This window comes from Aspergillus nidulans, chromosome I (assembly GCF_000011425.1).
Source record: "Aspergillus nidulans FGSC A4 chromosome I".
In the NCBI taxonomy this organism is placed as follows: domain Eukaryota; kingdom Fungi; phylum Ascomycota; class Eurotiomycetes; order Eurotiales; family Aspergillaceae; genus Aspergillus; species Aspergillus nidulans.
This window is the reverse complement of record NC_066257.1, coordinates 958,341-983,667: the sequence shown is the minus strand read 5'-3', so window position 1 is coordinate 983,667 and position 25,327 is coordinate 958,341. Positions and strand designations below refer to the sequence as shown.

The 25,327-nt window shown below is 50.6% G+C and overlaps 5 protein-coding genes across 5 annotated transcripts, besides 1 other annotated feature; 2 read left to right on the top strand and 3 right to left on the bottom strand.

The window, feature by feature from the left end:
• Positions 1–25,327: part of a sequence feature (contig 1.105 755..277183(-1)) that runs on past both edges of the window.
• On the bottom strand, positions 81–3,539 carry ANIA_06192 (protein ffkG; the record flags this gene model as incomplete). Its single annotated transcript, XM_658704.1, has 1 exon — positions 81–3,539. The coding sequence occupies one exon, from the start codon at positions 3,537–3,539 to the stop codon at positions 81–83; it is 3,459 nt and encodes a 1,152-aa protein (XP_663796.1).
• On the bottom strand, positions 5,307–9,212 carry ANIA_06193 (ATP-dependent Lon protease pim1). The gene is made up of 3 exons (XM_658705.2): positions 6,144–9,212; positions 5,872–6,089; positions 5,307–5,813 (listed from the first exon to the last, which is right to left on the bottom strand). The coding sequence occupies exons 1-3, from the start codon at positions 9,082–9,084 to the stop codon at positions 5,658–5,660; spliced, it is 3,315 nt and encodes a 1,104-aa protein (XP_663797.1). The 5' UTR covers positions 9,085–9,212; the 3' UTR covers positions 5,307–5,657.
• Positions 9,390–11,241, top strand: ANIA_10778 (putative mitochondrial DnaJ chaperone (Mdj1); the record flags this gene model as incomplete). The annotated part of the gene is made up of 3 exons (XM_050611719.1): positions 9,390–9,693; positions 9,756–11,008; positions 11,061–11,241. The coding sequence occupies exons 1-3, from the start codon at positions 9,484–9,486 to the stop codon at positions 11,239–11,241; spliced, it is 1,644 nt and encodes a 547-aa protein (XP_050466980.1). The 5' UTR covers positions 9,390–9,483.
• Positions 11,880–14,998, top strand: bro1 (putative signal transduction protein BroA; the record flags this gene model as incomplete). The annotated part of the gene is made up of 3 exons (XM_658706.2): positions 11,880–12,157; positions 12,218–13,811; positions 13,868–14,998. 3 exons carry the CDS (start codon positions 11,880–11,882, stop codon positions 14,996–14,998), a joined length of 3,003 nt encoding a protein of 1,000 aa, XP_663798.2.
• On the bottom strand, positions 15,948–17,949 carry creA (transcription factor creA). The gene has a single exon (XM_658707.2). The coding sequence runs from the start codon at positions 17,561–17,563 to the stop codon at positions 16,313–16,315; it is 1,251 nt and encodes a 416-aa protein (XP_663799.1). The 5' UTR covers positions 17,564–17,949; the 3' UTR covers positions 15,948–16,312.

Below are 25,327 nucleotides of genomic sequence, written 5' to 3'. Positions count from 1 at the left end.
GCGCGGAAGTCCCAACGTATTTTGGGATCTTATCAAACAAGTTTCTTGAAGACCTGGTGGGTGGGGTGTTGTCTGATAGGTTATACAGACTGTAAAGCTTTGTCGGCGAATGCTGGGTTAATGGGTAGATGAGAGTCGTTTAAGTGGAAACTTCGGTCGTGGACGCCATGCCGTGAGTTTGGAGTGGGTTGAGCGTTAATGGTTGTTGGAGGCATCGAATTGGTGTTGTACGTCCCTTCATTAGAGCATTTAGCTGCTGGGTTGATTGGAAGGTGTGAAGCGTTGAGGAAGGAATTCTGATTACTGTCTTGGATGACTGGTAAAGCGTACGAAGTTGACCCAGCGTTAATACCCGGCTTGATGATCGCCTCGTAGCCGATCGTTCCCTCTGGCGATGTTATGGCTGGGTTGATGGGGAGGTGATAGTTACGGAGGAAGGAGCTTTGGTTCTGGTCGCGGATGGTTTGTTGAGTGCATCGAATTGACTGAGCAATGGGGGTTAAGCTGGCATCTATGTTGTCACTGGATATGTCCCCTGAGGTTATCGTGGCAGGGTTGATAGGTAACTGCGAGTTACTCAAGTTTTGGTTCTGGTCTTCAGAGGTCTGCTCAGTGGGTTGGGTTGAATCAATCCCGTGGATGAATGAAGTACCGGCTTCAGGTTTCAAATCACCTGTCGATTCGGTTGCCGGATTGGCAGTCAGGCGAGGTACACTCCAATCGGGAATTTGGGCTTGTATGACTTGTTGATGCCACTCGGAAGCACCTTCATCTTGGCTGTTCGATGCATTTTCCGCGCTAAGGTCCACTGACTCCGCCTCTGGTTGTTTGGTCACTAAATTCAAGGGTAAGGAACGATCGCTCAGGCGAGAAATGACGGCAACATCTTGGGGGTACTCCAAAGTCGACTGAATATTAGCCTGTGATTGAACCTTCCCCGGGAGTACTCTTTCCAGAGCTCTGGCGGCCGGGTTGATTGGTAAAACTGAATCGCTCAGGTAAGTGCTCGGTTGGTCAATGGCTTGCTGAGTATTTTCTAATGCCACATTCGAAGGTCGCAGAATGTCCCCTGTCGTACATATTACCTGCTCCAGACTTTCGGCTGCCGGATTGATTGGAAGTGAAGATAGCAGGAGCGTTGGCACAGGGCGCAGTGACTCCAGACTAGACAGGCTTTTGGTCACCGAATCTACCGGATATGTATCGGCAGGCGCTGGTGTGGTAGCTGGCTGCTCCGGGGCATTGTAGTGGATAGAACTGTTTTCCGACGAGATTTTCCATGATTCACCACCAACAATTCCATCGGACAAGGGTTCCCCATTGGATGTAGGGTCAACCATCGTCATGTCCGTCGATGAGCTTCGGTAGCGAGGGTCAACGTCAAACTCGTTCTCAGCATAGTCTATTGGTGGACTTCTCCGAGACTGCTGTGCCTCTTCCGGACGGGCTAAGCGCCTCATTTGCACCATGTCATCCACCACAGAGCTCCGCTCATCGAAGATTAGTGACTCGCTTTTTCTAAACCCATTCAATTGCACTGCCTCGTCATACAGCTCCATCCGCTGCTCTTGTTCCTCCCTATCTGAAACCGTTCTATCAGTTTCTGGCGAGTGAATGCTCTCGGAACTGTTAATCGGCGGTTGTTCCGGGATGTGTGTATTGCTATGAGTGAAATTTCCCAGTTGCCTGCCGCGTGAGTACAAAAATGCAGCGCGCGAATCGTACAAAGGCAAAGCACCGTTGTGTAGACCCACTCCAATGCTTGTATGGGGTTGCATTCTGGGCAGCTGGTCGAATGTTCCTGTTTCAGGAGGAAAGAGAGTTAGAAGTTCTTTGGCCGACAGCCGCTGTCGAGGACTGGGGCTTAAGCAAATCGACACCAATCTCCGGTAGTAGTCCGGGACGGGGACGTCGCCATCCAAGACGAATGGCCGTCGCTGCCGCTCAGGCTCGTCTTCCTCCATAGCCAATGCCCACAGAGTCATCCCTAGCTGGAAAAGATCTGTCTTCACCCCAATGTACATCGATATTCGTTGGTTGCTCTCAATCTTGGCCGCAATCTCCGGTGGTTCCCATCCGACCGGACAACCTCGTCTGTTAATGTCGATGATTTTCGCATCATCGTTGGCGTCGATTACAATGTTCGACAAGGTAAAGTCCCCTTGTACATAGCCTGCCTCGTGAATTTCGCATAGCCCCTGTACAATCTGCCTGGCCCAACGTTCCCGTCGCTCCCAAGAGATCGTCCCACGGTATTCGTACAAAATATCCACCAAGGCTCCCTTTTCGGCGAAACTAATAAGAAGCCCTTTGACAACCTCTTGTCGGTCATCTACCACAATTCCCTCCACCTGGATCACATTCGGAATTCCTTGAAGCGCATGTAAGGCGTTGATCTCGTATAAGAATTCATCGACGGTATCCGGACCCGGAATCTCTTTCTTGATAAATGACTTGTCGCCCAGTCTCACATTATATACAAATCCCGACAGATGTGCCTCGAAGTGTAACCAGCGTTCGGGAACAAGTCGGGCTTCCGGTAAATGGCCAATACTCGAGATGGGAGGATAAGGGATGATTTCATTCACGTCTTCAGTGACATGAACATGCAGACGGCCGTCACGTGTTTCTAATTTCAGGTTCGTGACGGTGTCGTAGAACTGGATCTCGGGGAGCGATTCGCGTATGGACTCGTAGATGCGGGCGCATTTGTCGCGCTGGTATCGTAATTCCTTCAGGTCCTCCTCCAGAGATTCAGGTTCGGCGTCCCGGTAGTCGCAGGATATGGTAACGCGGCGCCATCTGTTGGCGGCTTCGGCATAGGTGACGAAAAATTTTTCCCTCTCTGAGCGATCTCGAAAGTGCATGCTCAGGTTGAGAATCCACCGGCGATCCAACTCCATGTCGACACTATCAACAGGATACCCCTCGGGAGTATCCGTCACCTCGGGGTTGTGGTCCCATTCTGACCTGCCATCGTTATCCTGGGTAGTCTCCTCATTCGATGCCGGAGGCTCGTCGTCCTTGGTTATTGAGGGGTCCGGGTCTGGGTCCGGCTCGTCGCGCGGCCAGTTAATCTCGGGAGCGGATAATCTGGGATCCACGACAGATTGTGGGGACTTCGTCCGCTGTAGGCTCAATGTACGACGGTCGGCCGATACAGCCCGCGGTCGAGGCTCTGATTCAACGGGGGAGAGGCGGTCTCGCCGCTCGGATTCTTGTCTCTTGAACGTTGTGGATCGGGGAAGGCCAACGCCGACCTTTCTCGACAGACGGCGCGTGAGGTTGTCGTGTGATTTGGGCGGAGTATTGTTGCCTTTGAAACGATCGTTGGACGCGGGGGGTGAAGATTCGTTGCTCGCACTCGCAGGGGACCGAGAATGAAAATCTCGGTCATCGCGGCCAAGCCATCGCCGAAGACCCAGGCGATGCCACATGCTCTGCTTGGGACGCGGCGGCTCGACCTTGTCCGGGTCCAGCAAGAAGGCCAGAGACGACCTGGGCGAGCTATTGGAGCTGTCTGCAATGGAGATGGCCATCCAGCACAACCCAGGATTTCGAGAAGGCCGGACGGGGTTGGACGACTTGAAATCTTGAGGGGGCTGGGAAGGCGACGGCCATAAGAAATTATCGCGGCGGAATACCCGGCGGACAGGGTTTCAGAGGGAAAACTCGGAGCAGACTTTTAGGTAGTCACAAAAAAAGAAAAGAAAAGAAAAGAAAAGCGAGTATGTACTGGGCAGTGCTCGAAAGAGATCCGGAGGGAAATTTTCAACAGGTCGTGCTGAAGGCAGACAAATCAGACAGATCCAGGCAGAGCATCGAAAGGTCCTCGACGAGTCGGTGAGTGTTCAGCGTCGTAACAGGTCGCACAACAGCAGCAAAGAAGCAGTAGGGGATGATTCTAGGAGTTGATCATTAAACCAATATAAGAGAGAAAAGCGAGCCACAAGGATCAAGTATAAAAAATAATCGAGGAGTTGGAGAAGAAAAGAAATCGGAGGGGAAAAGGGAAGACATGAAATGGATGGATGGATGAAGCTGTTGCTGCGTTAGCCAGGATCGCGCTTGGAATAGCCACGCGATTATTATTTATTATTATCTATGACTCACTGAAAGATAATGGTTCCTATAGCTACAGGCAGACTATCAAAGATCAACAAAGAGTCGAAGCTCAGAGCTTTAAACGAAGTTGGTAGTGGTAGATACTGTAACTAATGTAGATACGGGGGACGACAATGCAGTAGGATGTATACAAACAAGCGGGCGCACAATGAGCCTGGAAATTCTGATATCCAAAATTTCTGAGCCCAGAAATTCTGGCAGCTAGTTCGAACGAAAACGATCCCTGCTTTGCCTAGTATGATTAACCTAAGACTATCACTCCAAAGGACGCACTGCGGCCTGACAGTAGTGTGCTTGATGTCCAACCGGATCATGCCTCGACAACTTGTAGATTTCTTTTCTGTGCAGTGATATAAGACTATTCCAGTTCTATACAATCATGTAGCTAGACTCGGTAGTTAATTGATTTATCGTCTACCTAACATTGGTTACCGTTGCAGCTCACCTAGGACCGTTTCATTAGCGAGCAGTATGAGTGCTCAGGGTAGTATATAGTACTCCCCTCGGTATTACGGCTCCAGCATAAACTGGAAGACCTGCGCCATCTACACCGTACACAAATAACATTCCAAAAAATCACACGTACTAAGCAGTCCATCACAGATTCGTTTATCTCTGCGACTCCACATCTGCAATGCACAGCCCAAACGAAACCAAGTCCTTCTCGAAGCCTGCCCTTCCCCGTCCACTCGGCCACAGTTCGTGTCCATTGTTCAAAGTGAAGCTCTCATTGAAACAATGCACCCAATCAACTGCAGTCATCCGATATGACTATACGCCATTGACAATTCTGCCATGCTAATCATCTGCACCCACTGAACCCGATATTGCTTTGTTGGGGTGCCCGCAGCGAATGCTTTACTTCGGCATCACTTACTGGTGGACGTAATGCTGCACCCGGCGCCTTCCCATGCTGCTGGCATGCTCTGCGGTCTGCGATAGGTAAAAGCACCACAGACGATATAAACTAGACATAGACTAGACATGAATCACCGATCAATGGCGAAAGGTTTTCGATGAGGCTTGGAGGTACTTGCCTAGAGCGGTAGTTGGTCCTGATTGAGAGCCTTATCGTCTTGTCCGTGTGCTTCGATGTGGTTGGGACGTGGAGTTTGCGCCCAACAACGTCTGTCGAAAGTACCTCCAGCACTTCAGCAGCTAGAATTCAGTAGAGTCGTTTGTGCTGTATGAGAGAATGCATTTGCAAGTCTTGTTTAATATATACATGCATATGTCTGTAGATATTGAACCGATCCAATCGTACAGCCGCCTCATCATACAATCCTCATTTTCCAGAGTGGAGTGTGTCAAGTTCTCCAGCTTTCTTCAGCTCTCTAGCAAAAAAAAGAATCAAGAGAACCTGCAAGTCTAAAAGGTGTTTGAAATCGAAGCAACTCCGAACCATGCATTCGCAACAAACGCCCGTTCATGACCAGAAACACAGAAACCAATAATCCCAAGGCTCACAGCAACAAAAGTCTAGGTACCAAAGAAATGTTGACTCGGTCGAGTCGCTGACCAAGATTCCAAGTTCAGTGGTCGTCCTTATCGTTGGACTTCTTGGGCTCCTTCGACAGCTGCTTCTGCCAGACGCGGTTTGCAGCTTGCTTATCGAGATCGGCAAACAGGATGTCAAACACTTCAGAGTACCAGCTCACTGCGTGGCCTTCGATTCCTGATTTAATGTTCTAGAACGCAGACCGTTAGACAAAGCAAGTTAGGCTGTCTTGGAAAACAAGCACTCACCTCAGGTAGCTCCAGCCAGTCGGACATGTTATCGGCTGGGAAGATAATCGTCTTGGCACCGGCACGGCGCGCAGCCACCGTCTTCTCTCGCAGTCCTCCAATGCGCAGCACTTTTCCGGTCACTGTCAATTCTCCAGTCATCGCGATCGTTGGGTCAAGCGGGTGGTTCAATGCAAGCGAAAGAAGGGATGTCGCCATAGTGATACCAGCGGATGGACCTGCAGCGATTAGCTCATTGTAACTTTGATGGCTTCATGGGCTGGAACACTTACCATCCTTAGGGACAGCACCCTCAGGGCAATGCATGTGCAGCTTTGCCTTTTCAAAGAATCTATTCTCCGGGAACTGCTTCGCCATCACCGACTTCACAAACGAGTAGGCAATCTGAGTTGACTCCTTCATCACGTTTTGCAGATTGCCGGTGATGTCAAGACCAGGTTGTGACTCGGGTGTCAATGCATTTTCCAAGATGGACTCGACGTAGAGAGCCGCACCTCCCATGCTGGTCCAAGCCAGACCCATGGTGACACCTGGCGGAAAGGTGTCATACAGGCGGTCGGTGGTGAAGATAGGCGGGCCAACGTAATCAGTCAAGCTGTCCTTACCAATACTGAGGTGTACACTATCGGGTACATTGAGTGCCACCCGTGGGTTTTCAGTTGTGGCTTTTTCCTGTTCGCTCGTTGATTCAATGGGGCCTGTCTCCTTCTCCGACTCCTCTTGCGCCGCCTTCCCCTCGGCTGTGAGAGCCTTGTCCTCCGCTAATACGTCTTCCCCAAGATCCGAAACGATCTTGAAGGCCGCCTTCCGGTACACTTTTTCAATCTGCTTCTTCAAGTTTCGCACACCGCTTTCCCGACAGTACGACTTGATAAGCTCTTCAATGGCTTCCTCGGTAAGAGTAACGTCCACATTTTTGAGGCCAGTTAGTTCTCTGGCAGCGGGCGCAAGATACTTTTGAGCGATGGCCATTTTCTCGTCCGCAACATAGCCAGATAGCTCAATAAGCTCCATGCGGTCTAGTAACGGCCGAGGTATCGTGTCAGTGACATTGGCAGTGCAAACAAACAGAACTTTCGAAAGGTCGACAGGTACATCCATGTAGTGATCCAGAAACGACGAGTTCTGCTCAGGATCCAGAAGCTCAAGCAGTGCGGACGACGGGTCGCCCTGATGACCACGGCCGATCTTGTCCACTTCATCAATCAATATAAGGGGATTCTCGGTTTGGCACTTCTTGAGAGCTTGAATGATACGCCCAGGAAGAGCACCAACATAGGTTCTCCGGTGTCCTTTAATCTCCGCGACATCAGTTAATCCACCTACGGAGAATCGGTAGTACTGCCGGTTTAGTGCCCGAGCGATAGATTTTCCGATACTCGTCTTACCAACACCAGGAGGGCCAACAAGACAGAGTATTTTTCCTTCCACAGTTCCCCGGAGCTTCCCAACTGCGATGAACTCGAGAATTCGGTCTTTGACATCCTTCAGACCGTAGTGATCTTCGTTCAGGACATCCGTCGCATGGCTGATTCCAAAGTTCTCTACACTCTTCTGGCCCCAAGGGATCTGGGTCAACCAGTCCAGATAGTTTCGAGTGACATTGAATTCGGACGCAGCCGGCTCAAGGTGAGCGAGCTTGTTGAGTTCCTCATCAAACACCTTCTTCACAGCTTCAGGCATTGCTAACTTCTCTGCCTTCTCCTTGAACTTCTCGACGAGTTTGTCCTTGCCGTCAGACTCAATTCCCAGTTCTCGCTTGATCCCCTTCATCTGTTCCATCAGCCAGTACTCCCGCTGACGCTTCTGAATCTTGGCTTCCACATCCTTCGAAATCTTCGTTTGAAGCTGGGCGTTCATCAGCTCCTTCTTCAGCACAACCAATCCTTTGGGCAGTCTCTCCTCAATATTCATTGACTCAAGGACCTCCTGAAGCTCATGCAGTTCTCCACCAGAGACGGCGGCCGCGAAATCCGCCAGCTTGGCAGGTTCATCGCTAAGGTTTCCAGGGAATTGGTCAGTGTAGAAAGCAGATATTTGATCGCGGAACAAGGGATTGAGAGTAGCAATTTCCTTGCAGACATTGACAATCTCGCTTGTCACAGCGCGGATAATGGCGCTCTTTTTATCGAAAGGCTCCTCCGTTAGGTTCTCGACATTTACCAGGCTGACCGGGTATTTCCGTAAGAAAGAGGTAGGCTCGTAGTGATCCTTCGTTACAAGCTCCGCTGCGTTCTCCTCAAAGCTTGCTACAACGTCACCACGCTTCTCTGTAGTCTTATCCTCCGAGTTCCCACTTTTCGTTGAATCACCCGGCGGAATCAGAGAAGAGATCTTGATACGTCGGTGGGGATAAAGGACGGCCGTAACGCCGCTTTGCTCGCCACGAAGCGGGTATGCAGCAGTGACTTGAGCGAAGACACCGGTGTCGTAAACATCGTCAGTACTCTCAATCACATCGCCGTCTGCGTTTTCATCCTTGAACAGAAAAGCGCCTACATACGGCTGTCCGCGTTTCATCATCTCTTGGATCGCTGTGGCAACATTTGGGTCACGGATGGTAATGGCCTTGTAGAAACCGGGGAATAACGGGCGTTTGGCGATAGGAATTGCCATGACTTGAGGATATACATCAGGTACTGACGGCTTTTGCAGAGCTTTGTCGTTCTTCTTTCCTTTCTTTCCGCCATCGTCGCCGCCGTTATGCGAACCGCTGGGCTTAGATTCCGAAGAGCTATCACTCACGGGAATAGCAGATGGTGTGTCTGAGGAATTGCCTTTCGCTTCAGCTTCTCTCTTTGCGTCTTCGGTGACGCTACGTTGGTCTCTATCGGCCGCTTTCTCCCTCCGCCTTGCGAAGCCCGATGTCGGAGCTCCTGGATCTACAGAAGAACCATGCTTCCCAGACGAATCTGCTTGCTTGCGACGAGGATCGCGTTCGACTTCTTTATCCTCGGTTCCATCATCATTATCCTTGTTCTCTTTTTTGTTTGAATCCTCCTTCTCGTCTCCAGGTGGGGGCTTCTCTTTCCTTCGAGCGGTGCTGGAAGAAAAGGTACGAAGGGACGGCGGAAGCGAGCGGAAACGACGTGAAGTCTCTAGGACTGATCGGGGGCCGACATTGTACCCGCCTGGAGCAAAAAGAGGCCGAAGAATCAGAGATCGCGGTGTCTGGAGCGCGGCTCTCCAGCGGAGAGTCTGGCCGCGGAGCATGCTCCTAACTTCTATGACGACAGACGAGACACAAAAAAGTTGTGAGTAAACAGCCACAAGGTATTGAACAAAACAGAAGGTAAAACTCTGCGAGAGGGCCAAGAGAATATCACAATAGTCCCTGTCCGGCCAGGCAATGACAAAGAGGAGGCGATGGCGAGCTCAGGCGATTGATTACCGAAGCAAGCAGTTCCATCATTCCCTCGGTGATCGGAAAACATTATTCCGGCCGGGGAACTCTGGTTAAGCCGAATGACTGAGAAGCTTCGATTCCGCTCCATCAATATTCGCAACAGAAAAATTTGGAGAAATTGCAGCATTAAACTCTCCCCTTGGCATGAGTATACTCCGGCTTGCTTCATTCGCTAACTCAGCTCACTCGTCGTTCTTTCTTTCAAAATGAACCCTTCTTCGGCTCTTATGCCAAAGGCTACGGCTATTCCCGGGTGTATACTGCGCACTTCACGACAATGCTCAAAACATAACCAGACATCGGGAATTCGAGCTTCGTCCTCAACACGCCAATATCATGTTGCTGCCATTGAATCGCCTGCGAGGCGTCGGCGGGACAGCACCTTCATGAAACGCTCAGACTTCATCCAAGCTAGGGTAGGTAACCCAACTCGAAATGTCTCATCGCTCGAAAAATGGCTGACCGCTGTCTTATCTAGAATTTTCACGCTACGAAAGTACTTGCGGCAATCCCTGACCCGTATAAAGTCCTGGGGGTGGATAAAGGAGCCTCCGCGGGCGACATCAAAAAGGCTTATTATGGAATGGCAAAGAAATATCATCCCGATACCAACAAGGATCCCGGCGCCAAGGAGAAATTCGCTGAGGCTCAGTCGGCTTATGAACTTCTATCGGACAAAAAGAAACGTGAGACCTACGATCGATTCGGCTCGGCTGCCTTTGATCAGAATGGCGGCTTTGACCCGAGCGCCGGCGCAGGAGGCAATCCGTTCGCTGGCGGCGGAGGCTTCCACGGGTTTGGTGGAGGATTTGGTGGAGGATTCCCGGGCGGCTTTGCAGCAGATATCAACATCGAAGATCTTTTCGGCGCTTTCGCGGGTGGTGCTCGTCGTTCAGGTCGGGGTAGACGGGGTCCGTTCCAAGAGATTCTAGTTGGCGAAGATATCGAAGTTCAAACCAATATCTCGTTCATGGAAGCTGCCAAAGGTACTTCGCAAGACATCGTTATCACTCCATTGAAGGAGTGCGGTACTTGCAAAGGTGACGGGTTGAAAGAGGGTGCAAAACGGACCCAATGTCGTCAATGCAATGGTACTGGAACCCGAGTCCACTTGATGCAGGGAGGCTTCCAGGTAGCTGCTACATGTGATGCTTGTGGAGGAGCTGGTCTTATTGTTCCCCGGGGTTCGCACTGCGGCACCTGCAAGGGAGATGGAGTGGTCCGCGAGCGGAAGACAGTTCGGGTTGATATTCCCGGTGGTGTAGAAGATGGCATGCGTCTGAGGATATCCGGTGAGGGTGATGCTCCTCCTACGGGCACAGCAGCTGCACCTGGCACTCGGACGCAGCGTGGTGACCTCTATGTGTCCATTCGAGTGTCGCCTGACGAGCGGTTCAGTCGCTCCGGATCCGACATCCTCTATACGGCATCAATTCCACTCACTACAGCGCTTCTTGGTGGTGAAGTTCTGGTTCCTACATTGGATGGCCAGGTCAAGGTCAAGGTTGCGACCGGAACTGGAACCGGTGACAGGATCACACTTTCGGGAATGGGCATGAAGAAATTAGGCGGCCGATCCCGCGGCTTCAGTCCCAATGGCGACCTGAAGGTCGAGTTCAAGGTTGCGATGCCCAAGTATCTGACGAGTAACCAGCGTACTATTCTTGAGGTCCTCGCCGATGAAATGGGGGACAAGACTGCCAGACGAATCATGGACATTCCAAGGGACGGGTATGTATTGCACTCCCGTTGAATCCTATTATTGATGAATAATAACTAACAGCCTCAGTACGGCCCCGGCAGCTGATGCGTCGTCCGGAAATGAATCCAAGAGCGAAGGATTCCTCAAATCCGCATGGCACAAGCTTATGAACCACAAGAAACCTGCCGGCTCGGAGAATTCAAGTGATAGTTCCAGCAATAAGGATTCCAATTCCTCCGGCGACAGTAAGAAGAGCGAATAAAACAAGAAGTGCGGTTCGCCTTGAGCGGAGCGGTCGGTTGACGTCGTTCGAACGAATTTACCTTCTATTCTTTGTGTATATCATAGCGCCGGCGAGATTATGGAGGGATCTGGTTTCTGATTTAGGTGATTTTGCATATTCTGCATGTTGGGATTCTTTAATTGTATCATCCATTATTTGATTACAGGGATTGCGCGCCATAGAGGCTATCTCTGCATGTACATTATTGGGAGCCACAACATCTCTACTTCTCCGGGTATACATACTCTCCAGGCCGGTGTTTAAATTAGAAGTTAATAATAGATCAGTCATCAATATTCAAGAATGTGCAGGGTGCTTAGGCGCTGGATCATTGGTCCCCGCGTTGGCTGTTAATCCATCCATCGCATCGGCGCGATCGAATCAGCCCAACTCCAACCACTGCAATTTCCGTCGCTAGATATCATCAGTCACATTCTCCTCTCAACCCCACAGTCATCGCTCTCCTTTTCAGTCCTGCTTTCTTTCCCTTCTCAATCTTTGATTTCATTTCCAGTTTCATCTCCCACAACGTATAATCCATATTACTCTTCGTTCCAAACAACATCTCCCCGCTCTCCTTTTAGGTAGATGGGAGCTCCCCGCTCCACGACGGCAAGATGGTTCAGTCGCCTATGATATCATGTCCCCTCAAACAGACCAACGAAATCGACTGGATCCAACCTCTCAAGGATTATATTCGGCAAAGTTATGGCGAAGACCCTGAGCGCTACAGTCAGGAGTGTGCTACACTCAACCGGTTGCGTCAGGATATGAGGGGTGCCGGCAAGGACAGCGCGACAGGACGAGACCTACTCTACCGCTACTATGGGCAACTAGAGCTTCTGGATCTCAGGTTCCCTGTGGATGAGAATCATATAAAAATATCATTTACCTGGTAATGGACCTACGAATTATCATTACCTCACCTCCGCTAACCATGTAATGCTGCCTATAGGTATGATGCATTCACCCACAAGCCGACCTCGCAGTATTCTCTCGCGTTCGAAAAGGCCTCGATTATCTTCAATATATCTGCGGTCCTTTCTTGTCATGCAGCGAACCAGAACCGCGCAGATGATATTGGCTTGAAGACTGCCTACCACAACTTCCAGGCATCCGCCGGCATGTTCACCTACATCAACGAAAACTTCCTCCACGCCCCCTCGACTGATCTCAACCGCGAAACTGTAAAGACTCTCATCAACATCACGCTTGCTCAAGGTCAGGAAGTTTTCCTCGAGAAGCAGATCATGGACCACAAAAAGGCCGGGTTCCTGGCGAAACTCGCCAGCCAGGCTTCATATCTATACGCACAGGCCATTGAAGGGACACAGGAACATGCTAAAGGCATATTCGACAAATCATGGGTTACGCTTCTGCAAGTGAAGTCGGCGCATATGGGCTCCGTGGCCTCGTATTATCAGGCTCTAGCCGACGGCGAATCAGGTTCGCACGGAGTAGCTGTTGCTAGGCTCCAGCTAGCAGAGAAGCATTCAACGAGTGCGTTGAGTTGGGCTAAGTCGCTCCCTTCGTCAATATCACCGAACACAAACCTTACATCGGAGGCTGGGCCCAGTCTAGTAGATATCGTGAAGTTCCATCTCGCAAACGTGCAGTCACAGCTTGCTACCTTCGTCAAGGATAACGATTTTATTTATCATCAGCCTGTTCCGAGCGAGGCAGGACTGTCTGCGGTATCTAAGCTCCCTGCAGCCAAGGCAATTCCAGTTAGCGAGTTGTATCAGGGCCAAGATATTCAACGGATTATCGGTCCAGATATCTTCCAGAAACTCGTTCCCATGTCGGTTACGGAGACAGCAAGTCTTTATGATGAGGAAAAGGCGAAACTGATCCGGGCAGAGACAGAGAAGGTTGAAACCGCCGATGGCGAGATGGCAGCAAGCTTAGACTATTTCAAGCTTCCCGGTAGTTTGAACATTTTGAAAGGTGGAATGGATCAGGAAGTGATGGTCGACGAAGAATTCCAACGTTGGTGTCAGGAACTAGCAGGACATGATTCTTTTGCGAAGGCTTTCGATACCCTTCAAGATCGCAAGTCAGAAGTGCTAGCTACCCTTGACCAATGCGCCAAGCAGTTAGACTTGGAAGAAAGCGTTTGCGAGAAAATGCGCTCAAAATATGGGGCTGATTGGAGCCAGCAGCCCAGTAGTCGATTGAACATGACTCTCCGCAATGATATTCGGACATACCGAGACACGGTGCATGAAGCCAGTGCTAGTGACGCTCAGCTCTCTGCAACTCTTCGGCAATACGAATCTGACTTTGATGAGATGCGATCGGCAGGAGAAACAGACGAGGCGGATGTGCTTTTCCAGCGAGCAATGATCAAGGCAGGCTCAAAGCAAGGCAAAACTAAAAATGGTGTGACGAGCCCTTATTCGGCTACGGAGGGAAGTCTACTAGACGATGTCTATGATGATGGCGTTCCCTCTGTGGCAGAGCAGATTGCCAGGGTGGAATCCATTTTGAAGAAACTAAACCTGGTTAAACGGGAGCGAACCCAGGTCTTGAAGGACTTAAAGGAAAAGGTGAATGCCACCAGTGCATATAGATATTGTTTCAAAGCTCCTAACGGGCGTTCTAGGTGCGCAACGATGATATATCGAACGTCTTGATACTTAACAAGAAGTCGATTACGGGCCAGGAGAGTCAACTCTTCGAAGCGGAGTTGGAGAAATTCCACCCTCATCAAATGCGAATAGTTCAGGCCAATCATAAGCAAACAGCGTTGATGAAGGAGCTCACGAAAACTTATGGAGATCTATTACAGGATAAGCGAGTGAGAGCTGAACAATCCAAATATGAGTCGATAACCCGACAACGCAACTCCGTCATGGCCAGATATAAGAAGATATACGACTCCTTCAACAACCTTGGCTCTGGAATCAAGCAGGCTCAAACTTTCTACGCTGAGATGACTGAAACTGTTGACAGCCTCAAGAAGAACGTCGACACTTTCATCAACAATCGCAGATCTGAGGGTGCCCAACTTTTGGGGCAGATCGAACGTGAAAAGGCAGCCGGAACGTCCGACCACGAAGAGCGCGAGCGAGAAAAGTTGAGGCAGCTCATGGAGCGTCTGTCCACAGAGCCCAAGCCTCCCTCCGTTCCCCCAGGCTCGTCAACTGCCGGCCCAGCCAAAGCCAAATCTCCGCCGCCACCTGTCAAAGCACCCGCCTACCCGACAAATATCGCTCCTCCAAAAGCATCACCTCATTTCGCTCCGACCGTTCCACAACAGCACGGCACACCCGTCTCCCATTCCCCGGCGCCTTACAGCCAGTACGTGCCTCCAGGCGCTGGCGTCTCGTACCTCCCTTCTCAGTCCTTCCAGCAAGGTGCTGCTGCACCGCTTTCCGAGGGCTATAACCCGATGGCATACCCGATCCCCGCTTCATCCATGTCACCTCCCCCAAGTCAGCCGTTCTACTCCCCAACTCCTACCCCATTCTACACCAGCCCAACGCCCCCCGTTCCTTCGGGTCAATACATGCCCCAAGGCTATGTTCCCCCTCCGCCACCTCCCCGACCACAACAGCCCACCTACCCACCATCAACAGGGCCGTTCCCCTCGGGACCAGGCGGGTATGCTCAGAGCCGACCATACGGAAGCAGCCAGCACCACAAGGCTCATTCACAGTCATCACCGCAAACTGGACCTTCCGTTTCCGCAAATTCTTCCGATCCTTGGGCCGGGCTGAATGCCTGGAAGTAGGTGGCGTTATCTTTTTTTTTTTTTTGCAGATATGGTTGTTTCATTTGACTTAAGTTATGAAGAGTTACGATAGATTTACGTATGATTGTACCCAGTATTTCATTCTATGTGACATTGGCGTTCATTACTATCCGTGCATCGCGGCTTTTGTCATTTACTGCGATGCTAAGCCGTTTTTGGACATTGCTCCCCTGTCCACCGATTTCTCAACGTCCAGGATACCATATCTCCATCTCATCCATTGCCTGTTCTGTCAAAAGTCCTGCCCCATACATCAAACATCAAAACGTCAAGTTCATCTATCCAATCATAGATGTGACTACCTACCTCTAGACTTCGAGTATAATCAGACCGGCATGAGACCTGGCTCCCAGCCGCCGCCCAAGCTTCCAATGACCTAATCAGCACTCACACATCAACACTCGTCTGAAAGTACCCCAAGCCTGATGACTTACACGATAAGCAAACATATATCCCAGGCTTCAGGTACTCACCAATCAATACGTACGGCTTTCCGCAATACAGAAATACACTGGCAACAATCTTCCCGATTGTGGTCCGCATCTTCACTGGCTATGTATCTAGTAGGTGCTTATATTTATTGTACTAGTGCCCAGTATAGGCCTTCCTTTCGTGCCAGTAAATCATCCATGTAGGCCCTGTAGGGGATTTCTGCAGGAATTTCACTGAGAGGTTGCGAACTAAGATATTGAGCAAGTGTCTATAGACTACAGTATCTACACCTCCAGATGGAGATTAACTAAGCCTTCTTATCAGTAAGATATAAGATAGATGTACTAACAAGTTACTGACGGCAGTGGCTGTATAAGCTATGGATATGGAGGATGCTCTGTGGAGACTATGCGGGGTACTCCATAGTCGCTAGAAAAATGCAGTCCAGTTGTAGTCCTCATGAGGAGTATTCATTTAATACGGAAAGAGATAAATGGTACAGTGTTCCGATTCAAGGAAACTCGTTCTTTTGTATTTGATTATGAAGTGTAACCTCAAGAAAATAGTAAACTGCTGAGGAGCTTGTCCGATAGGAGAGGATCTCGAAAGGAAAGAGATAAAACGTTGGTGTAATAGGTGTCAAAGAAGAGAAGTGAATAGAATGAAAACAAGACTTGTGTGTGAAGGCAAGGGATAATCCGTCTATAGGGGCAACGCCTCGCAAAATAGTGTACTCAAACAGTGTGAAGAATCGTCAAACAACCTAATTCCGTGACACCAATGATGCCCATGAATCAACCAGAAATGCAAAGGTCTATATCTTTCGTACGCCTAACAAGAAAACGAAGTTTTTTGGCCGGATTAGAACCTCTCAGCCAAGTCACCACCAGCAACGGAATTTGCGGTTGATGAAGAGACTGAAGTAAACCCGCTAGGATTTAACATATCCTGGACCGCCACTTTGGGCACCTGAGGTATCGGAAGTTTTCGCTGTGCACCCTCAGGGCGAGACATGATATCGCTTATGCTTGGGCCAACATGAGGTTGGTTCGGGTTATAATAATTGGGTCCCTCGGCCTGGGGCTCCATTGGAGCGAGAGCCGGAGTGTGGTGAAGCGATAGGTGACGGATTGAGGGCAGATGTAGCTCACTCGGCGACAATGGCTTCAGTCGTGGCGAATGGGCGGGCGTAGCCAATGGCGTGTGGTCAGGAGTGGGAGATAAGGAGTCGTGGGAGAAGGTAGGCGAAGAAGGAGCAGTCGAGTTGGGTGAGTTAGGTCTTGAACGCTTGACGCGATGTGACGCATAAGAATCCTCATCCTCGTGCGAATGGGAACGGCTCATGCTGTGGGAGATGGCGTAGGCTGAAAGAGAAGGAAGTCCCCTGCTGCCATGGCGGGGACCATACATATGGTGACTACGTTGACCAGAGCGGAATCCAAAACTTTCATCACGCTCGACTTGAGACGCGGCCGTAGCAAGAAGGTTGATATCCATGCCTGATGACGCCCGTTCACTGGTACGAGAGTAGGGGCTCAGATTCGAGCGCATGTGGTTGGCATAGTTGGAGAAAGAGTGCGGGGGCGAAATGTCCGGGGACCCGACTTGAGAGACAGGAGCAGATCGAGTGATGGGTTTGCTGGGAGGGGGCATCATTGATCCAGCGTTGTTCGCCATCGCGCTACCATCTTGGTTCGCAGCTGCAGCTGCGGCGGCTGCCGCCAGGTGTTGAGCCTTGTTTCCACGTCTTGAGTTGGGGTTGTTATGGATTCGCGAGTGCCGGGTAAGCTCATCTGAGCGACTGAAACGCTTCGAGCAGCCGGGGAACTGGCAGGCATGGGGCTTTTCACCAGTGTGAGTGCGAATGTGTCTTGTTTGGTGTTCTAGGCGGTGGAAGGCGCGCTCGCACAGGGGGCACTTGTATGGTCGAGGAAGGTCCTGACGAGCTTCCTCTGCAGCCGGGCGAGCGCCCTTCACCATAGGTGGCAACAGACTGGCTCCTGAAGCCATGGTAGCACTAGCTGTAGCGTTGGAGACTTCGGCAGGGATGGCCGTGTTGTTTTGAGGGTTCAGCAGATTTGAGAAATCCACTGACGATCCTGGTTGCGGCATGTGAAGCTCGTCCTTCTGCAGCTCCGAGGAGACCAGGGTGGGACGGAGCTAAAAAGGGTTGTGATAAGCCGAGGAAAAAGGATGTTCTCACAGCCAGGGGTTAGCTCGGCGCGAGACGATCACCAACCACACTAAGCCGTGCTAGGTCGGTTTTCCAGGACGAGATGGGATTTCGAGAATCAGCAGAATGAGAACAGTTGTTGTTTGTGTGCTTGACTGAGAGCCAGTCGTAAAAAAAGAAGGCGAAATTACCAAAATGACGACTTTCCTTTATCGAAGGGAGGTAAGACGCCACGCTGAAGAGCTGCCGATATAGGTAGGTGGTCCTAGTTGGGAAACGATGTGTTGGTATGTGGCGGCGTCGGGATGTATGAAGTCGAGGGAATGATACGGAGTCGAGGAAAGGATCAGAAGGAAGAGAGAGGAAGAAAAAAAAAATCTGGAGAACAATCTGGGGGAAGGAGGATATAAGAATGAGAGCCGGAATGGAGGATGGGGGGAAGAAGAATGAAACGGAACTCGGGGGAGGGGAGTTGGCAAAAAGACAGGTTGAGCCTACGGAGAGGGGGAGGGTTATCGGAATCGGAGCAAGGAGGGAGAAAAGAAAAAGATAAAGTGAGAACTTTGTGTGGGGAATGAATGAAGATATTGGGGGGCAAAAAAGAAAAGAAAAAAAAAAAAAAAAAAAAAAGACCAAAAAAAAGACAAAAAATTACCAAATAATAATATAAGAGGAAAGAGGGGGGGGCGGAGGGCCGAAAGGGCAAAAAGAAAAGAAAATAAAAAAAGAACGTGCTCATTCCAGATCGCCTGCTGCTTGGGGATCCTCCCGGCCCGGTTGGTGGGGTGCAAGCCAACTCTGTGCGATTTGTATGTATGATAATCGAATCTCGAATACTGACATGATAATTTATTGAATGCCATATTCAAAATTGGTGCTGTCACTGCAGACTGTCGAGTCTGTCATGGTAAATGTGCTTGATTGTGTGTAGGAGTAAAAGTACGATGAAAGAGTGCCGTCGTCTGTATTCTGGAGGAGTGTAGGTGGCTGTGGGCTGGTGCGTGTGCGTATTGACTGGATACAAGACCATACAACGGAGCCCCGTACTATGTGCGGTACGAAGGTTCTGACCGGCTATCGCGGAAGATCACACAATGCTGTAAATGGCATCACCGACAAAGGCGGTGGCCAAGCTTGACCTCTTACGCGATACTGGTCTCATCCATGTGACGGCATGTCTATCATCATCTGAGGGTTCAGACGGTCACTACAAAAGACGGGAAAATTATGCAATTCTGACTTCTTCTGCACGCATAATTTTTTTGGTTTGGTCTGTTCTACAGGAACACCAACCCAAGACGGGGTCAGCGTGTGATAGCCTGGAGCGATGGTACATAGTCGACAGATCGTCCTGGATTTCTTACGTTATCTTTCCCGATCGGGGCATTCAAGCTGGAATTGGAAATCCGCCTCACTTTCCTAATTCCTTCCCCAGCTTATCTGGCAGGCTGGGGCACCACGGGGAGGGTCGATTGATAGGATTCGGAGATAGCCTAGTCGAGACCTGTCGATCCACCTCTGATGGTTGGCTGATAAACCGAGGAAAACCACCAGCAGGGCGGACGTGGCAGCCCAATAGGATGCCTACCGCGACGTTGACGAGGCATGGGCGATGCGGGCGATGCGCCGGTGGTAGAGTCATACGATGATGACATCCAGCAGTCCAGGGTTTCAGGGCTTCAAGAGGTGAACTCATTCAGCCACGAAAATGAGCCGGAATCATGCGGTTTGCGGGGTGGCCGTCCGGAGAAGATGCAACTTCCTCAGACTACGAGTAAGAGTTGCATCAGCCTCTTGAGTCACCAGCTAACCATGGATGGCACTAGGCGCTGAGATAACTCGGTGCTGGCTCGGAGCAAGAACAAGATCGCTGCCGTCATAAGCGCGATGGACGATGATCATTTAAACCATGTCCCTGTCCAGTTGTCCGCGTCAATCAGCCGAATTAGGAACCTTTAGCTCTGCACCTGGCACCTAGCCAGTGCATCTGACGAAGTCGTAGCCGCATAATTATCGACCTTTTAAGTTCGAACTCAGCTGCCAACCCCGTTTCCCCTCCAAAGGTACCAGGGCAGCTGAAGGTATATATAGCGTTTATTGCGACTGGTCTAGGTCGTGGACAGGCGCTGACTGAGCTGCACTGACCCCGGGACCTTCTCACCACGGCCAAAAGTCTGAGAGACTGTTCATCCGTCCAAGTCTTCGATAACGGTCCAAATCGCGTATGTGACTACATGCCGAGGAGAAGTGATCGCAGAGAAGGACCTTGAGGGTCACAAGGGGCGTCGGAAATTGGCCAGCAGCGCGACCGCACTCGGCGCGATCCACCTCTCCCGCTCTACACTGGCATGCTAGCAGCGGGATGGATATCTCAAGAATCAGAAAGAACCAGCATGCAAACAGGCATGGCGCAGTCCTCGTTTCAATCAGGGCGGTGATGCCCGTCAAGAGTCGTCGGGCGATTATTGGATGCCATATTTCCCGGATGCCCGTTAGTGTAGTGTATGTATGTCTACTAGAGAATGACGCCGCATCTGGGAAAGGAGGCCAGCCAGCCCTGAAGATTCCGTCTGAATCCTTTAGGTAAAAAGAATCAAAAAGAATTCATGGACGAAGCAAGGGAGAGATCTCACCATCACAACTAATTAACCCATATTTCGTGTTCAAACAGCCAGTAGCGAGAGCAGATCCAAGGGCTTGGGCAGGATGCAGCAGGCCGTCTCAGCACAAGTTCCTAGTGGTCGATCACAAATAACCCGAGGGTCCATCTGGCATCTCAACACAGGCCACAATTGCGAATCTGGCGAAACCTGGCGGTTAGATCACGGATACTATAACCTAATATCATTACATATTTTCAACAGGAACAACGCTGGCAGGCACCCAAGAGCCATATTCCTGCTTACAGAAAGTCCTCGACTAATCGACTGCTCGAATCGAGCTTTGTCCACAGCCGTCTGTCATCCCCGCTGTTCATTCCAAGGAGATATTCCCCACTACCGTAGCAGGTGGCCGCTCGTTTCGTTCTGATAGGGCACCTTCTAATGATCAGCAGCAGATGTCGCATTAAAGCCTTGATGAGGGTCTCGAATCTGCTCGGCTGCTATCTTCCTTCAGGGATGTTCTGCTTTGGCCGCGTCACGATATCACATATAATATTTGCGGCCTCCCGGCTACCGCGGCCGTCGCTTTAGCCAAAATGCAGCAGACCACGCTGAAGCAGCTCCAAAACACCCTTGGCGCGGAGCAAAGGACGCCTCGCGAGTCACTGGCAGCAGAAATGGACAGCTGGTCAGTTGTTGCAGCCTGCGACTTGCGAGTCGCCCGCCCCCTAGCCCAGTCCAGCCCCAGGCCCCCCTAGTTCAGCCCCTGCCCTTCCCTTGTCCCTCCGCATCCGCATTGCCATACCCGGTCCAGCAACGGGGCGCCCTTATCAGCCTGGCTATCTGACAGGCTGACAGAAGCTACCAGCTATCTGTAGCCGCGGCAGGCAGTCATAATTCGAGGTCAGCACGGCATCGTCTATCCGCCTCAGCTGATTCTCAGAGTTCTGAGAGGGCTGAGAGTTGGGAAGTCTGAGAGTCATGCAGATGCCGGCCCGACTGCCGAAAGATAGGTAGCAGAATTGCGAATTATGCCTGCTCCTTGCCACCCCACATTACAGCCAGCCTCAATCCGATATCGTGGGACCGCAGGTATGGAGTCACGACTCACGCAGGTACCAGTAGTGCCTAGTAGTGCCTAACAGTACAAGTCGTCGGATCGCGGCACAGCACCACGCAGCCAATCTATCCAAATCAACCACTCTGTACTCTGTGGCCTAGCGTAGCGAACCCCGGGGTCATCAAGTCCAAGCATGATCCGAATCTTTGTCGTGTAGCCGCGGGAAGAACGGCAGTCTTGGTTCAGACTCCTGGCCCCGTCATTCTCACTCTTTGTGGGCGGGCGGTTATATTTCCCGCATTTTACCGAACGCTTTAGTGATTGCGGGGAGCGCTTGACTCGAAATTGAGTAGAGTGGACACTACCACTGACCTCCCAAGGAATTGAGATGTCACGGGCTCTAACAACAACATTCTAATGGTCGACTGCGTACCGGCAGCAACCAGCAAATAGTTTTGAGCATTCCTTCAGTCGTTGCTTGTTCTCAATTTCCAAGATCGCCGTGGACTTCGAACCGGTCCGATTACGGAGTACTGATCGCCCTAGTTAAAGCTGACTGACGGACAGGAATCTACGCCATATGCAAACATTTGAGTTAGGAAAGCACGCAATAATAGGCAATATCCGTCCAGGGACCCCCAATCCGGCCGGATCTAGCTAAGCCCACCCGCACGACATTGCTCCGTACAGTGGGACAATTTCTCCGCAACAGGATTGAAAGAGATCTACGTCCCGATTTGTTAAATGTAAATCCGCAAGTTGGCGGTCTTGAATCGATCTCGATCAGTCCAGTTAATGGAAATGTGGCAAAATATCCATTCTTCCTCTTGACGAGGAAAGTCACCATATAGAATGTACTGTAGATGCAGTCGTTGGTGCAGTGACACAGCAAACATTCTTGTCTCATCGTTCGAGTCTTGAACACCGCGACAGCAACCATGAAAAGCCACCGCGGGTTGGGTACATCAGGTACTGGATGTTACTGCTACCTCGAAGTGGTACTTGGGTACGTACTCTCTGCAACATAAACTGAGACACCATAGTCACCGGTCACCGATCTGGAAAATGGGCGAGAAAATGGAAGGAGCAGCCGCGTAATGTATGAATTGCGATAAATGGTCACTAATCAATCCCCATGTTCTTTCTCCGCACTCGGGATGATCTCCAGCCAGGATCGAGTGGTTCACCGTTTTCCCCAGGAGTGGAGAAGAAGAGTATTCTCACCAAGTAAACAGAGCACATGAGCAACACTACGAAATCTCTTATCGACTAAGGAAATAATAACAGTTTGCAGTCAATTTTTTGACTTTTCGTATTTGGTATAAATGCTCGTGCTCTCAGATAACAGGAAGTCGGCCCATAACTCCGAAGTAGGAAGGTCCTGAATCGGGATATACGTAAGGACATCCGCAAATCCTTATTGCGGGGTCTGTGAATCCAGGGCTTCAAGTCCAAGAGAATCCAACCTCCCCACAAATCGATTACTAAATCGATTGCAGAGTTTTCATCTCCCGCACACCGATGTGCAGGATGTGATGCGACTGTGATCGTACCATGGTGATCATTAGTAACTGCAAAGGAACGGGATAGAATCAGGCTTTCCCTTCTGTCCGAAGTCGCTGTGAGGAGCCCATAGAGGGCACGAACGCCCCGATTTCGGTATGGTGTCATGAAGGCGTCAATGTAAATAGACGGCTCAAGGCGGTTTTAGTTATCCTTTCTATAGTCCAGGCAGCTGCGAAGCCGCGTTACCTAATAGTAAGAAGAGGTGATTGCGTATAGCGCCGACGAGCCTACCCAAAGGTGTTGGTAGAAATGAGGCACTCACCGCAGGTTGACTATTATAGTCTCAGCAGGAATGGGGGTACGGAGTGCCACTGTACACATCCACATATATCCTTGTACAAACATCATGAACTAACCTGCCCCTACGCCGCTCCCACCCTCGCCCCGCCCCTTCACCTCTGGTCAAGGCTTCGAACACCGAGCCAAACAGATTCAGGGTCGATATCGACGTCGTTACACGAAGAGGCCCGTTCCCTTGTATGTACCCATTGAGAGGCATTGTAGCCCTAGAGTGACCGGGGTGAGGTGATGCAGGTTCGCCAAGGTTGCGCGGAGTATCTATATTTGTGTGCAGTGTACGCGTTGACGTACTTCTGTGCTACCTTGAAAGGACTGGCTTAACCTCAGTTCCAAGGCTGGACTGGGAGACCGCTGCGTCAGAGCACCATACGCAAGTACACCAGAACGCCAGGTTCCGAAGTTCCTTGTTGTATATTCGGCGTTGATGAGCAGGCAATTGACAACCCTAGACTGGGGCAACCAGATATCGAAGAGAGGAAGAACGAAGCTCACCACTCACATGGGATGACGCCAATATTCCACGATGATCATGTAGGATGAGTCGGCGTCTCTTACTCTGAACGACACGGACGGACTATTACCTGTGCCTCCGCCTGCTGTCTGAGATCATCTTGGTTCACATTGGTGACCTCAGAATAACCTGACTTGATTTGACTCGTCTATCATCACCCATCTAAGCGGGTGATAGGAGGAAACCAGGGTCACCGGAGCAGTGAGCGATGTCAGTAGCTCAGCTACCTCGTTATCAAGAGTTATCGAGCCCGTCCAATTCGTCGTCAAACAGCCATAAATGGTTGGCGGAAGGTCCAAATTCCCTGCGGCGTTTAATAAATGGTGGGGGCAGAATCCGGGGAAAAAGCTGAGATAGCGATATGTTTCGACCTGCTTTTGCACGAACCAATAGTTCGATGCAAAGGCCCACTGCAACCTGGAACCTCTAGCTGGCAACAACACAGGGAATTGACCCGGGCGCCTTATCTGACACTATGGTGCAATGAGATTATAGACGAACAAACGCCTACCCAGTCAGGGCGCTGAAACGCCATCCCTGGAAGATATGAGGGGAAGTGGGCGGCGTCTGCCGTTATCTCAAAAGATAAGGTAATCGGTTCGTTTCAATACCGTAATTTGCCCCGTTGCACGCTAATACACACAGCCAGTGCTTATGGCCACGCACCCTGTGTGAATCTCACCCCCACATACAGGGCACCAAGACTGTCCAAGACCAAAACCAAGACTAGCGGATCGGAGGATCCACAGAATTTCTGGAACGGGTCGGGGGAGCTTTAGTCCAATCAGACAGCAAGGCTGTATCATGCTGATGATATCACTGATGTCGCAAAGAGAAACCCGTTCCCCAGCTCAGGCTGGCATATTAGCCTGGAGATATGCGGGGCCGTTAATGTTCCGGATTGAGAAGTGATCCCATTCAGGTTCAGGAGGACCTACGAGGTTTATGGAGCCGGTTATTTTTAATTATTGTGTTTCTCCTTTTAAATCAATCCTCTTAAGTAGGGAATGCTGACTCTACTGCGGGGTAAGATTGATTGGCGGAATTGGATAATTCCCTGCCATTGAGGGCTAAGGATGTAACTTCCCGTTGACACACCAGAGTCAGAGTCAGATTCACTTTTGACAATCTTTCCAGAACCCCGGTACTAAGGAATAATCTAGAAGGGGGCGGGGAACATGTTCTGGACCTGGATGAACAGGGTTGTTGCAAAAGTTCAAACTAACCCTGGTCAATAATGGCCGTTAAATAGGCTGATTGTCGGAGACGAAGAACCGGGGCCATAAATCTGATGTCGCAAGCCTGTCCTCCGGCGGCAAGCGGTTTGAAGACGGTCATATGAACGCCACACTTTCACACTGTTCGCTCAATTGAGCCCAGGCTGGAGGGGGAGTTTGCTTCGGATAATAATCCCCGGAGAGTGTCCGTATCAAAGATAGGAGAAGCGGGTCAAGGATACAGTATACAGACTTGGCGCCTCAGCGCTTATGTGGCTGAGCCCATAGCACGTTGTCTACATAGTCGCTGGCTGTTGGCCGGAATGAACCATATCATCACAAGCCGAGTCTATGGCTGACGACATCTTCTCCGGATCTGTCCCGGAGTGTGTCCGAGAGCCAGTTAAAGAGTCTGACTGTCAATCGGAAAAATATTCTCCAGATTT